Consider the following 15,000-nt stretch of genomic DNA (forward strand, 5'->3'; position numbering starts at 1 on the left):
CTCTCTCTCTCTCTCTCTCTCTATATATATATATATATATATATATATATATATATATATATATATATACTTTGAATTCGAGCCGTTCACAGTTCCAAACGAAGCCACGTGGCATTCGCGACGGTTTCAACGGTAAAACGTCGAGATTACCTTCGGCAATGTCGTTAATGTCTTTTCAACAGTTTATCTCTCATAGATGGCGCATAAGTTCCCGTTGCGGAATAATATCGAAGCCTCTCATTCGTGGAAAATACGCCAATGGCTGCATGACCATATTTTTCATATTTTTTATTTCAATTGCGAAAATTATGTTTACAGTTTATTCGAATGATTTTTATTGTCATCAATACAACGTCAAGAATCATCGATCATAATTCTACATCGTATGAAATCGTCGATTATGTTTTTGACATTCATCTAATTAGCGCTTTACATTTCGTTAAAGATATTCTTTGATTGGTGCGCTTAACAAATTGACCATATGAAGCGTTATTTTTTTATCTTGAATAAGTAATCTATTTTTTATTACCAATAAAACAATACTATTTCCTTTTTTCTTTTACGTATAAAAAGTGGCATCTCTTGTTACAAGTCAAAACTAACAAAGAACTGACGTAATAAGTAATATGTATATTCATTATTTCCTTCTTTATTGAATTCATTTTGTGGTACGAAAGGCAATAAGAACTATCAAAAGAATTTGTTTATGAAAAATATTATACAATATGTCCGACATTTCAAAAGGATACTGGTCTTTCAAGACGTCCGATTTGGAAAAAAAAGTAAGAAAAAACGCATTTAATAATTTATCATTATACGATCGAATCGAAACATTATCAAGAATTTTTTTTAAACAAGTATTACACAATAATAAAATATATTATTTTGATTTTTATTAATAAGTAGCTTAAAATATTATTTTTGTTTTATTTCTCTAATTATAGTATACCGTTGTTGACTTACGAAGCGATACACTTACCAAACCAACTAAAGCTATGCGAGTTGCTATGTTCAACGCAGAAGTAGGAGATGATGTTTATGAGGAAGATCCGACAGTAAAAAGTATTTTAATATTAGTCGTTTTATAAAGGTTTACATTATATGATTATTGTTATATATTATCATTATTTTAGAACTAGAAGAAAAAGCTGCAACATTAATGGGAAAAGAAGCTGCGCTTTTTGTTACTTCTGGAACAATGGGAAATTTAATTGCCAGTCTGTAGTCTTTTTCCTGTATAACATATATATGTATATGTATGTATATATATTTCCTGTATATACATATATATGTATATGTATGTATATACATATCTACAGGTCTAGTTTTACATAAAAAAAAAGATACATCAAATTAAAATATCGATTATCTATCGTTTGGTTACAGTTATGACTCATTGTGATATACGTGGAAGCGAAGCTTATTGCGGTGAGGATTCTCATACAGTTTTACACGAGCAAGGTGGCGCTGCTCAATTAGGAGGTGTAACTTTATGTCCTTTACCAAATAATCCTGATGGAAGTTTCGATCTAGTATTACTTCGAAATAAACTTCGTAAGGACAGATTGCATGAACCAATCTCAAAATTGGTAATTGTAGAAAATACAATTAATGGTAAGATCGTACCACAAGATTGGATTATAAAATTGTCTGAATTAGCCAAATCTTGTAATCTTAAATTGCATTTGGATGGAGCAAGAATTTGGAATGTTGTTACGGCATCTAACGTATCGGCTAAGGATCTTGTGTCTGTATTCGATTCTGTCACGTTTTGTTTAAGCAAAGGTTTGGGGGCACCGATTGGTTCCATATTATGCGGAGATAAATGTTTCATTAAAAAAGCTAGAAGAATACGAAAGGTTTTAGGTGGAGGAATGAGACAAGTTGGTATTATTGCGGCCGCTGGACTCGTGGCTCTAGAGGAAATCGTACCTTTGTTGAAAGAAGACCATAAAAGAGCAGCCCTTATCGCACGAGCGATCAATAATTTAAACTCCGAAATATTTACCGTCGATGAGAAAACTGTACAGACAAATATAGTTTTTATAAATATACATTCGAAATTTATTACTTCAATAAATTTTGCAGAAAGACTTCAGCAAGTTCAAGAAGATGAGGAGGATGATAAAATAATAATAAAATGTTTACCTCTAACGAGTACGATGGTTAGATTTGTTTTGTACCATGAAATTACTGACGCGATGGTGGAAGCAGTTATACGTAAAATCACATATATTATTAAATGTATGGATGTAAACAAATCATCGACATAAACCTATTAAATAAATAAACGGTGATCTGATATTGTATTAAACGTAGAAAGGTTTTGTGTTTATATAATTTTATTACTTTTATGAGGATCCTTTTGTCCTGACAACAATGATGGAATTTGATCATTCGATATAAATTACTTCGAAGATTCGAATAAAAACACGCCATTTACTAGGCGCGCACTTGTAACTGGTTGACGAAATGATTCACGATATATAAGGTTCCTCGGACGATCGCTGTTCTCTTCTGTTAACTTTGGAATGCGTCGTTCGTAGGTTCATCTTCATCTTCATCTTCTTCTCCTTCGCTCTCAAAAGTATTGTCAGGTATATCGTACAAACGAATCATCGGCTTATTAGGATCCTTCATAATCAAATATTTTCCATCCTTTTGCTTCATACAAATGTCAATAATACATCTCAGTATACCCCAAGCATTATCCATATTCAAATTAATTTGAGTGGCAAATTCATTGGGCTTATATTGTTGAGTACCAAGAATTACATGTTTGCTAGAATCACGTACGATAGCACGTGAAACGTATCCAAATTTCAATTGATCCGATCCAGCTAATATTGCTTGAACAGTCCACTTGGCTAATTTGCAAGCATTATTTCTAAGTTCATTAGCTAATACTGCACCACGTTGGGTATCCAACTTTTGGCGCCATTCAACACCATTTGCAAGTTTAGAATCCCATTCGTTCAATGCTTTAATAGTTAGAAATTGTGTTTCGTTATTTGGGCCTTGCATCACGGCATCGTGTTCACATCGAGCAACTAAAACAATACCATTATTAAGATCCCATTTACGATAGCGATAAGCAACGCTGGCTACATCACTCTCTTCCTCTTCGGAGATAAAAGGATTTCCTTCGTCAAATTTGTGACGTGGTTCGTTGGATTTAAGCACTTGCTGCGAGAAATTATGATTAATAAATGTGGCCTCTAATGCCAGGTTTCTTGGAGAATTTAATGAATTCCCGTCATCCTGCGGTGGTTCCACGCTAGTTTCGTTTACAGTTAAAAGGTCGAATTCTGTATTATCTCGTTTATCAAAGAAAAGCTTGTCTCCGATTTTTTCAATCACTATATCCCATGAATAATTACTACGAGTGCAGCACATAATAGTAGCGAGTATGGCATCAGTGGCATAGACGTTGCCCTCGGTTTTCGATAGTTTACGGATAATAGGATCATCGGTAGTAGTAACGGTATGGAAGATACGGTCGATTCTTTGCAATGGTTTCTCATTTTTAACATTTACTCTGTCATAAGTTTTATCGTAATACTCTAGAGATCCACAACAGAGTATATCTTCTCCGTCTTTAACGCTAGGTAATGATAGTTTAGCTAATCTAGGGAAATCCATCTCTTCTATAGTCACCCAATCAGGTCGTACAGTGACAGAAGCATCTCGAATCTTAATGGGTGGTTGATTCTTGTGATTTCTTAATCCCTGCTGCCTACCCCAACGTTTTGTTTGTCCTTTGCGTTCGCGCTCGCGTAGCTTCAATTTACCTAGCTGTTGCATTTGACTCAAAGCACCACGCTGGCCTCCACGTCCACGCAAATTACGCTGGTTGTGCCTGAACCTGCCACGTTGATAAGGCGGCTTCTGCACTCTGGTAGTATCCACAAGATGGAAAGTGCTTTCATCTTCATCATGATAGTAAGCATATTGACTTCCTGAGCCAAATTGAGAAGTATATTTGTCTGCAAAATTGTAATAGTATCGAACCATGGCCAAATGGAAACATTTCAATAAGTAGAACATCTTTGTCAAAATATTTTTATAAAAAAATATTTCTTATAAATGATTATATTTCTCAAAAAGTGATCAATGACAAGAGAGACAAATGACGTAAACGAACAATACAAATGTACAAACAAAAAAAAATACAAACTTGGAAATTTCTTATCTTGGAATGCTGGTGCAGTCCAATCGCAGATCTAAAATGAAGAAATGTTTATATGAAAATTGATTAAGATAATCAAACGAAAAGGCATATGTGTCATCTTACTTTTCCTAGCCTGTCGCCTTTGGAAAATGGTTGATAAGGAATATCTTTAAATTGATCTGGCAATTCACATGGGCCCCAGCCGTCAGGATTATGTTGAATTGCCGGCGCTTGGAAATGCGCTCTTTTTTCTTTGTGATCGCAATCGTCCAACTCTACAACGTCGTCCATTATAATCGTTGTTGAATTAAATACGCATAAAAATCACTCAACAGAATACACTTGGCATCGTGTCGCGAGTGTTCATGCCGGAAAGACCGGTATCGCCATTTTCATTAAGTTACGATAGAATGCGTATTTCCGTTTCGTTGTAAACTCTGCATGATGATACGCTTAAAGGCAAATGCACAATAAAACGAATGAGTAAGAAACATTTTCTACATTGGTTACCATGAAAAAGAATTTTATTATTAATTGTATTTTAATAAATAAATAAACAATCACACATTTTGTTATTTATTCAACCAATACAAAGGCAAGGAATATCGAACCAATAATAATGTCGGATATCTAGGAACTTAAGTTTTCACATTGGAAAATAGTCGATGCAACGAACGGTTTAAATCACTACAGAAAAATACTGTTGTCCCTGATGGTTTCCATGGAAACCATCTATACCGGGTGTTTAAAAAATACTAATGTATCTTATTATATTATCATCCGAGTAATTTGACGTTTGTAGCCATTTGAACATTACACGTAAGAAGAACTCCATAATTATATTAGAGCGATGTTAATTTTGCATTTTTTTGCATTTTTAAACGTATGTAAAAACATAGATTACATTAACATTAAATTAACATCGCGAGCATAGAAGTCCTCGAATGTTAATCATAAAAATGGCATAAATTAATTAAAAAACATGACTTAGCATTAGACTTAATAATTCTCACGATTGATATAGTTCTTGGAAAAAGATAAACGTCAATTTATCCATTAGTTTATATAACATAAAAATATTCTTATCGTTAAGTACTAGCAGACCAAGTCGATTCGACGATCGAGTAGTAGGTTAAAAAGAAAAGTGATGCGTGGGCGGATAGAGTACGTTATATTTCAGTACTCATGACTCATGACCAGGTGTTCACGATCTTCGTAGCCATCGTCGCTTATCCCTGCGTCATAATCGTAAAAGAGCGTTCCTTTGTCCATCGAGGGTCCGAGATACTTGACCTCAGGAAGTATATATGTATATATATACATATATGTACATATGTGTCTACTTATACGTGTGTATAGCTGTGGAACAGCGGCAGATGAACTTTCGTACCGGGTGCCCCAAAAAATAATGCTTTTAAGGATGAATTTTAAGAAATTCACTTTTTATTGAGATCAATATTCTATTGGAATAATAAAAAGAACATTTTGGTTAAAACTGAAAAATTTAGGTCACCGATAAAAAAGAATAATTTTTTCTTTTAGTCGAGGTAATAATTAACAATTTTGTTATAAGAAATAATTAAAAATTGTTCGATAATTCTGAAGTATGACACAGTGTCATTGTATTCGAAGACGTATAAAAAAAACGCTTAAAGACAGCTGTCTGGAGCAATTTGTTGTCCATAAAACTAATGGAGCAGTGCGGATCTAAGAAAGGCTGTCTCGTATTTCTTTTCGAAAGCAACGGTTCCCCAGAAAGATTCACAGAAAGAGAGGTCGTACGAAAGAATGTAATCGAAGAGAGACGGAAATGGACAGATGGTTGGCGAGATCCTGTGGATACCAACCAACCGGGTGGGCACCTGGATCGTTGGACCGAAGAGAGAAAGAGCGTGTTCGAAATATAAGATCGCGAAAGAAAGTACAAAATATATATATATATATATATATATATATATATATATATATATATTATATATGTGTTGATAAATAAGGATAACGTTTGAGTTTCATAAAAAAAAAAATGTTGATTTTATTTAATCATCAAAGAAAAATTTTAGAAAGAAAGGAGTGTAAGGTTGTAAAAATAGCACAAATGCGATAAGAAATGAAACGTTGTAAATATCTGTGCGTTAATTCGATAAAAGAAAATCTATAGTTGTGCGATTATATAAGAAATGAGTACACAGGAAGGCCTTAACTAGGCTAATGTCTTCTCCAAATAACTCGAAGGACTCTCGTGCTTGATACATGCGTGATATATCGTATGCATGTTTGTGTATATATAATATACATCATATACATGTACATATACATATACATAATATATATGTATATGACTTTGTAAAGAATAATCGGTGATTTATGAATACAACCATATCAGAATAGACACGAAAATTTGCGTATGAAGGATATATGTGCGTGTATATACGTAGTATCGGTAATATAATAGGACCAAAGTGTAGAAACATGCGGTTTGGAGCGCTCGTAAAGTATTTCCCTGCACGTACCATCGAAAGAAACTAACCTTCCAGGTAATACACTCGGCCACAGCTATGTATACGTATACTTTCGTGAAAGGAACTCGAGTATATTGTGTGCACGCGACGAGCTGGATTCTTATGGGTACCGATCACGAGCCGATCTATACTTAGAAGCGGGCGAGAATAACGTGGCTTAGATACGCGGAACTCTCTTGTCTTTCTCTGCACCCTCCCGCAGCTCGCTCAACACTCAAATTTTCTCTCCTCTTCTTTTTAACCATCTACTACTACAATGAGAAATCTTTCTTCGATGCGTCTTGTCGTACGACGCATAAGGGGAACGGATTCGATCCTCTTATATTCCAGACTGACCAGTCGAAAGACCGGACACGTTCCTTTCCATCCTCGAAAGGATCTTCCTTGCGAATGTGAATATGATGTGATATGATATATATATATATATATATATATATATATATATTTATTTATTAAAAAGTTTCCTTACGAAGAATCGTATAGAAAAAAAAAGAAAAATAAAAAAGGAAAGAAAAAAAGGAAAAAAGAAATAAAAGAAGGAAAATGAATAACAAAAGAAATCATCTTTTATCGGAAAACATAATCTATGTGGGAGGACAACACGTCATTTCCATTGCATCGTTAAACGATCACGAAATAGCCATTTATACATTACACTTTCAGCAGCACGCCATTACCGGTTAGAGTGAAAGTACTTCCCAGAACATTATTTTCTACGGCACGTCTACCATTATTGGGATCATTACTATTCTGTTTAATGCATGACTTTCTGTACTATCGATTCACTAGACCGAGAAAACCTTGAAATTAAATTCTTGGTAAAGACTGGGCGAGAAGGATGAAGATGGAAGAACGTTCGACGAGAGATGGCTACCTCCATGCTCCGATTACTCTTATACAATTAGATACGTGAACTACTTTCAACTAATATATGTGTGTGTGTGTGTGTGTGTGAAGGTAATTCAATTCTCATAAAAAAGAAAAAACTTAATAAAAAGAAAAAATGAGAGAGAGAGAGAGAGAGAGAGAGAGAGAGAGAGAGAGAGAGAGAGAGAGAGAGAGAGAGAGAGAGAATAGAAGGTTAAATCTTCGGATAAATACTTATCTAAGGTTTCTATCAAAACAATTTGACTTCTATCGTAAGAGGGTCTTCCTAAAAAGCTTTATATCGCGCGTTCGAGTAGACATTCGATTTCGTGCGAAATCGTTGACGTTCTCTGGATATCGTAACGCAGATGAGAGAGAGAGAGAGAGAGAGAGAGAGAGAGAGAGAGAGAGAGAGAGGATGGCTCGTTGCCCGTACCGCTACAGAACAGTGCATACATATATACGCGAGTTCCGTAGATAGGAACGATGACGCGATGCGAGCGAGTTCGTACGTAAACCAGTTAGGCGGAATCCACTTTTCCCTGAGGCATAAACCTTTTCGCCTAAACGCGCGTATACGGATCGAGAGAATAGGAGGAGGAGGAAGAGAAGAGAAAGAAAAAGAAAGAAGGGGAGAGCCTTCGGCCCTTGCACACTCGCCGACGGCGTCGGCGGCAGCAATAAGCGAGGCTTCTCAGACCTCATCGAGCCACTGTCCCGCTTTCCACGATTTCCCTCACCGTCTTTCGCCCAATCGCTCTCCCGTACTTTATCCCCACTCCGTCTACCCTACCGCCGCGTGCGGCCGCGTCGGTAATTATACATTCATTCAGTGGAGTCGCTCTGTCAGTCGCTCGTGGAGAATCCTCGCGGATAAGGTCGTATCTTCGTTTTTCTTTCTTTCTTCTTTTTCTCGTGACGTCTTAAAGTCTCTTAGAAATCCACCATATTTTTCTCTTTTTTTCTATCTCGATTTATTTCTTTTCGTCGTCTTCTCTCTTTCTCTCTTTCTCTTTATATACCTTTCCACTCTCCCATTCGCCGAGCTGCTTCAACGTCGTTCCTCGAAGAAACGGAAAGAGGGAAGTCTCAACGTGCTACAAGATATATCGAAATGGCGTTCTTTCTAACGCTCTCTTAAAAGATATAACCGAGAGACTTTCTTTTTCGACTTTCTTCCTGTCTACAACGTACGTTTGGTGTACAACTAAGAGTGTCCGACAGTGATATGTGACCCCCATCGACGTTCCCTGTAAAGTATAACGATTCTTGGAAACGGTGAAAGCAATTATAAACGTGCGAGCCAAATGTATTTCGAGGAAAGTTCTCTGAGAATTTCTCCTTGAGACAATTCGTCGCTGCTTTATTCCTCTTCTTTTTTATTCCTGAATGCACTCTTTGGAACAGGAGATCTGGACGAGACAATTACTGAATTAATAATTGGTAAGCGAATGAACAAATTATTATATTATTGTAGTAAAACTTTTATCTTCTATAATATTTGGAGATACATAAGATATGATTACATACATTTCAACCAGTTGGAGATTCTATTTAATAGATAATAAAACGTGGAAAAAGTTTATAAAAAAATGAGCACTTTTTTCAAGAAATACATAACATAAAAATATATAAAATATACAATATGAAGCATAGATTAAAACATGCATGCTAGTAGAAAGATAGATAAACTCTTTGCAAAAGAATTATTTTTCTTCTTTTGTTGAATCAAATCTATATATTCTTTTTTCGAATTGTATTATATCCGATACAATGGTAATTGAGAAAACTTCTCTTTGTTAATATTAATTGTAGCAGATAAAATTTAGAAACATTTATATTTATTGATATTTAGTTTATTACAAGACTCAAAGAACATTATGCATAGGATATGTTTGTAGTATTGTGTGACTATGGAACTCCTAACCTCAAAATAAAGGAATTTCTTAATTGGAAAGAATATAAAGAGTATTAAAGTATTGCGTATATAAAAATATATTCTAAATTCACACTGTATAAGTAACACATAAAACCATAAAAGTAATTCCTAAATCGATAATATTATTAGAATTTAATATTCTATTAACTTATTCAGTGTTTCATTTACTTTGATCTCTTGTAAGAATTTAAGATATTCATTAGAATTGAATATCTTGAAATTATCGTTACCCTTTAAAATCAACAGATGTGTGTGTGTGTGTGTATAAAAAAGAAAGAAGTATACATTATATAAATAGCATACAATAGACAGACGGTTATAAAAACAGTTAATCTGATGATCACTTATGTCTTATATCATAGAATGTTAGACCGTAAAAATTAATTTATTCAATTTACGTATGTACGTTGATGCGTTGCGATGCAATTGAAATGCAAAAATTTTTAATTCCGTTAGAATCGATGGAGGAAATGAAACGGAACATAGACAATAAGACCGTGTCGACGTTTTACGTAATAATACCAAGAACGCCGATCGTAATTCTTTTCTTGTTATTTATTAGTTTCACGCTGGTGGTCGTGAAAATCGTTAGCTCGCGCGTTTACTCTTGGAAGAGCTAATATCAGTCGTTTTGCTACTCTCATTCGCGTTTCCAAGGAGATATTCTTTCTCTTCGCGGCCGTAGCGATCAAATTTACAGGAGAATTAAGTGGATATACCGAGTAAACGAGGTAAAGGAAAAAGAATAACTAGTTAAATATATATATGTAGCAGTACTGTGATATGTTCCAAGGTTGACAGAATGTTGTTTGTGTTCAAGGACAAGCAAAGAGGTATTACTAGGAAATGGTATGCGTTTTGTGACGAACCAAATTTCCTCGTTCCTTACTCCTCTCCTTTCCTCCATCATTTTTTACTCTAAAATTGTAGAATTCATGACTTTATTTTACTTAGACGAATCGATTTTATGACTTCTAACAATAGCACTTTAGTCTTGGAAATCTGAGAAATCATTTGCATTTGATCTCCATTTTTTTTTTTTTTTATTTACTCGATGTTTCTTCCTTTATTTTCTCTCTTTATTATAGTATCCAATGAATATTCATTAGGTCGACGAATTTTTTCGAATCAAAAACGGATTCTCGGTAAACGAATCCCGGTTACACCGTTACTTGAATTTATTAAGTTCTACAACGATCGTTCCATCGTTTCGTATTTGCATACGAAGTGCTTCGAGTGACGTATGCATGGATGTGTGTATATACATGTGTATGGGTGTGTGCGTGTGTGTACATACGTACGTACGTATGTACGTACGTAAGATGAATCGGATCAACGTGAGCGAAATGACGAAAACGCGAATGTCCAGGAAGGATACAAACAAATTTACTTCTTTGTTTTCTTTTTCCTTGTTTTCTCTCTTTCTCTCTCTCTTTTTTTTTTATTTCATTGTAAATAGGTTAGAAGTGCGCTTAGCAAAAATGTGCAAAATAATGTTTGTTTTGCCTTTCTTTTCCTTTTAATTCTTTCTTCTTTTTTTTTTTTTTCCCTTTTCTGTTTGCTTGCACATAACATATCGCGACGTTCGTGTGAAATTAACCCATTTGATAATATTATCAACGTCTCGGAAACGCATAACACGCGCACGCACTGTATGACTACGCAACGTTTAGCGTGAAATCGTCATTACCGTTGCCTTTACTAAGATTATAAGCCACGAAGGATTTCGTAGAATCGATTACGCTAAATGCATTCTTATGAACCTTATCAAACCAGTTCGTTAGTGTTTTCTTTCGGATATTCATTGATGTTACAAGCTAATTGGAAATGCTTGTGTTCTCGGAAGCAGCCTTAGAGTTTCTTTTTTTATTCCCACTTAAGATAAATGTAGCGAAGCGTAAAGATAAGGGGTAAATGTAGGGGGAAAAAAAAAAATAAATAAAAGCTAAAAAGTCGAAATATTTCGAGTCATTCAAAATCAATTGCGTTTGGGTAGGGAGAATTTGTTGGGTAAACAAAAAGAAAACAAAACTAGTTATATTTTATTGCTACCGTTAATATTATTATTTATTTTTATAAAATTCTTTTGATAAAGGGAGAGAGAGAGAGAGAGAGAGAGAGAGAGAGAGAGAGAGAGAGAGAGAGAGAGAGAGAGAGAGAGAGAGAAAAGAGTGTTGAATCCTCCGCTTACGCATCGTTTTATACCTGCATTCTTTCCTACTGTTGCTTGTAAGCGTAACGAGCCAAACAACTTCCAAGCCTATCGGCGTGAAATACTGAGAAAAAAAAAAAGGAAGACGATTTTCCTGGGAAGACTAATAATAATATCTAATAATACGTCGACTTCGCTTTAACGTTACGCACAATGGCGCATTATTCTATTATTATGTTCATAATAGGGACGAATCCAAGGTGTCTCTCTCTCTCTTTCCCTCTACCTTTCCCTCCCTCCCTTTTGTTCCTTTTTAAATACATTTATGATGATAAAATATATATGCAACCTACTCAACGTGCATTCACGCCACAGCACGAATAAGAGCGCACGTTAGGTAGGTATGTTGCACACTGTGACAAGAGAGAAGACCACACGCTCGTTAGAAATTGCCTCATTCACGTACGTGCGTGTTCTGACGATGACGTCGAGTTTCTCCCATATGGGCTCGAAAAAGAAAGAAAGAGGGAGAGATAGAGACACAGAGAAAGAGAAAGAGAGAGAGAGAGAGAGAGAGAGAGAGAGCACGCGCGCGCACCTCCAAGAAAGAGTACAACTACGAAAACGAGAGATAAATAGAGAACGGACGAGACGAAAGAGTTCGTTGAGCGAAGAGGAGGACGGAATTATCTTGAAAATGACGTCACGCAATCTTTAAAACGAAACCCGCGAAAATGCCGCCGCCTCCTACGTGTGTACATTTTATATTTGAGGTAATTTGACCCATTAAATTTAGTCATTATCTTGATTAAAAAAAAAAAAAAAAAAAAAAAAGGAATATTATCGTTAAAAGTAACGTTAATAACATATTTTTTTTTTTTTTAAATACTTTAATTTATGTCCGACCACGAACTTTATTATTTTCGTCGTTTAATATCTCGCTCTAACTATATATTTGATTACTAAGAATTACAAAATTGTAATATTGATGTTCGTCGATATTCTTAAATAAGTGGAAATCCAAACCCTTCATTATCTCGAAGGATAAGAGAGTGGACTTGAATACATCGTGTTCTTGTCTCTCTCTCTCTCTATCTCTATCTCTGCCTCTCTTTCCCTCTATCTGTTTCTGTCTCTCACGATTCCAATTTAATCGGAGGCTTATTAAGACCGTACAAAAATAAATGCTAAGTCGAGTCCGGTATGACGAAACTCGTCTGCGTATGCGCGAGTGAATCCTATTATCGTCTAACGACACGTAGTCACGTGTACGTTGTGTCGCGTTTTATTTAAAAAGTCGAGCGTCGCGGCGCTACGCGAATGGCGCCAAAAATAATTTCTTATTTTCTTGTTAATACGCTTTTAGATTCTACGCGACAGGGCCGAGTTATAAAGGTTATAGATAAATAGAGAGAGGTGTGTACATGTGTGTCTATATGTGTGTGTGTGTGTGTGTATGTAGTAATAGTAGTAGTGTAGTAGTAGTAGTAGTAATAGTAGTAGTTAGTTTAAAGTAGGTAGAGAGACTATGGTAGGGCAGTTCCGCGAATTTTATTCGTCTCCTCCTCATCTCCCCTGGGTTGCGCTTCTCTCCGAGTTGGTCCGCTTTTAAAATGTTCTCTCGATATTCCGAATGCGTCGAGATGAACGATCGCAAGGTCGCGCTGTTAGTAGCTTAGAGAAGGGGCGAAGGGGAAAGAGAAGAACGTGCTCTGTCTCCTCCTCCTTCCTACGATTTATCGTGGCGAACGACGAACGAAAAGGGGATGGAGCACGACGAACCCAAATGAGGTCGTAGTTAACGTGTAAAAGGAGAGTTCGGGGAAAAGAAACCTCTCGAACGGTGTTCGAATTTTTTTTCAAAGGCACAACGGTAGGAGGTCCACGCCCACCGCCGCGTGTTCCGCGGCTGGCTGCTTTGCGAACGATGACGTTTAGAGCGGGAGAGAGGGGGGTGAGGTGGTAGAGAGAGAGAGAGAGAGAGAGAGAGAGAGAGAGAGAGAGAGAGAGAGAGAGAGAGAGAAGGAAGGAGAAAGAAAAAAGATGAGAAAAAAAGTGAGGCAAAGAGGGCAATAAAAAAATAAAAAAGAAAAGAAAAATGAAAAAAGAAAAGAAAAAAGAATGGGCAGGTCGTTCGCGTTAATGGAACAACCTTCGCACGTTCTCTCATTCTCGGTAACATCGTATCGTAGATCACTATCAAAGGATTTAAGCGATTCGAAGTAAGCTGGGATCGCTATCAAGGTTTTCCCTGAACGGTTGCTGATAATTTTACAGCTCGATATCTGTATACGTGTGTGTGTATGTGTGCACACGCGCGCTTGTGTATGGGACGTGTTGTACTTAAACGTAAGAAGGATGATGAATTTCATGTTGCGATTCAGTGACACGAAACCTATTGATTGTACGATCGATCTTTCTTACGTGTGATTGACATGACTCATGACGTCGTTCGTGAAATACGATTCTAAGTATTATTCGATATCGTTTCGTCCTTTAAAACTTTACGTACTCATGCTTATACGTGTAAATGTTAGATATACATCTGGGAATATGATACCTTGTACTTACATACGAAACAATTCTTAACATCGCTCGATTTCCAATCGCGATTCCGAAAGACATTTGTCATCGATTTTGATGAAGGCTTGCGTGATCATTTCTTCGAATTTATAAATTGTTTTACATTACAATCTCTTTCTTGTTATTGTAAATTTGCTCTTGTTATTATTATTATTATTATTATTATTATTATTATTATTATTATTATTATTATTATTATTATTATTATATCATCATCATCATTATTAAAATTATTATTATTATTATTATTATTATTATTATTATTATTATTATTATTAATCTTTTATAGGAATATCATAGCACAAATTTTGAAAAATTTCAATTAATAAAAAACAGAGAGAGAGAGAGAGAGAGATGGAAGGGAAATGTATGTGAAAAGCTGATGGCTTCTCTCTCTCTCTCTCTCTCTCTCTCTCTCTCTCTCTCTCTTACCATAGAAAGAGAACCGAGTGGTTCCAATGAGATATCACTTTTCCTCGAAGTAGCGTGAGTATAAATACGCGTAATGTATACCTTCGGAATTCCATGGACCCTAAAGATAAAGAAAAGGATAGGATATAATCGTTTGCTCCGTGAAACGAGCCTCACGTTAATGCGATAATTCTCGTATGGATTGCGAACAAATGACATATTTCCGAAAGTTATCATTGACGTCACATTGTGTTGATAGTGTCACGACGATTCGATACGGTGCAATGCGATAAAATGAATGGATTTGATACTTTCGTCAGCGCGTTGAAACTAACTAGTGTTTACTTTTTCTTGAGAA

General features: G+C 35.7%; 3 protein-coding genes across 8 annotated transcripts in view; 2 read left to right on the forward strand and 1 right to left on the reverse strand.

Annotated features, from left to right (window-relative positions):
• LOC124946542 (probable low-specificity L-threonine aldolase 2) overlaps nt 1-2,314 on the forward strand; it is a 3,267-nt gene extending 953 nt beyond the window's left edge. Inside the window, exons 1-4 of one of the 2 annotated variants that reach the window (XM_047487331.1) lie at nt 227-782; nt 945-1,062; nt 1,134-1,217; nt 1,387-2,314. In XM_047487331.1, coding sequence (XP_047343287.1) covers nt 726-782; nt 945-1,062; nt 1,134-1,217; nt 1,387-2,273 — 1,146 coding nt within the window. In that variant the 5' untranslated portion in view covers nt 227-725 and the 3' untranslated portion in view covers nt 2,274-2,314. Of the gene's footprint in view, nt 1-226; nt 783-944; nt 1,063-1,133; nt 1,218-1,386 lie in introns of those variants that run through there. The other variant, XM_047487332.1, reaches the window with a different exon arrangement.
• LOC124946539 (eukaryotic translation initiation factor 3 subunit D) lies at nt 1,052-4,558 on the reverse strand. Of its 3 annotated transcripts, XR_007100116.1 has the most exons (5): nt 4,295-4,558; nt 4,178-4,223; nt 2,350-3,986; nt 2,149-2,275; nt 1,052-2,022 (listed from the first exon to the last, which is right to left on the reverse strand). XR_007100116.1 is itself a non-coding variant. In XM_047487329.1 (3 exons), exons 1-3 carry the CDS (start codon nt 4,460-4,462, stop codon nt 2,521-2,523), a joined length of 1,680 nt encoding a protein of 559 aa, XP_047343285.1. In that variant the 5' UTR covers nt 4,463-4,558; the 3' UTR covers nt 2,325-2,520. The 3 variants fall into 3 exon arrangements, 1 of the variants encoding a protein (XP_047343285.1); XR_007100115.1 differs by having other exon boundaries at nt 1,052-2,275; XM_047487329.1 differs by lacking the exons at nt 1,052-2,022; nt 2,149-2,275 and having other exon boundaries at nt 2,325-3,986.
• Nucleotides 4,559-8,079: 3,521 nt separating this feature from the next.
• Nucleotides 8,080-15,000, forward strand: part of LOC124946537 — an 11,667-nt gene continuing 4,746 nt past the window's right edge. Inside the window, exon 1 of one of the 3 annotated variants that reach the window (XM_047487323.1) lies at nt 8,080-9,000. The gene's annotated coding sequence lies outside the window, so the exon portion shown is untranslated. Of the gene's footprint in view, nt 9,001-10,032; nt 10,228-11,632; nt 12,422-15,000 lie in introns of those variants that run through there. The other 2 variants (XM_047487324.1, XM_047487325.1) reach the window with 2 other exon arrangements.

Source organism: Vespa velutina, chromosome 2, assembly GCF_912470025.1.
Source record: "Vespa velutina chromosome 2, iVesVel2.1, whole genome shotgun sequence".
In the NCBI taxonomy this organism is placed as follows: Eukaryota; Metazoa; Arthropoda; class Insecta; order Hymenoptera; family Vespidae; genus Vespa; species Vespa velutina.

Excerpts from the sequence above, each read along its gene's own strand:
- LOC124946539 (XM_047487329.1), bottom strand. The coding sequence starts at position 4,462 with ATGGACGACGTTGTAGAGTTGGACGATTGCGATCACAAAGAAAAAAGA. Across the intron at positions 4,224-4,294 it reads AAGGCGACAGGCTAGGAAAA|ATCTGCGATTGGACTGCACC; the intron begins GTAAGATGACAC and ends TCTTCATTTTAG. Across the intron at positions 3,987-4,177 it reads CCAAGATAAGAAATTTCCAA|ACAAATATACTTCTCAATTT; the intron begins GTTTGTATTTTT and ends ACAATTTTGCAG.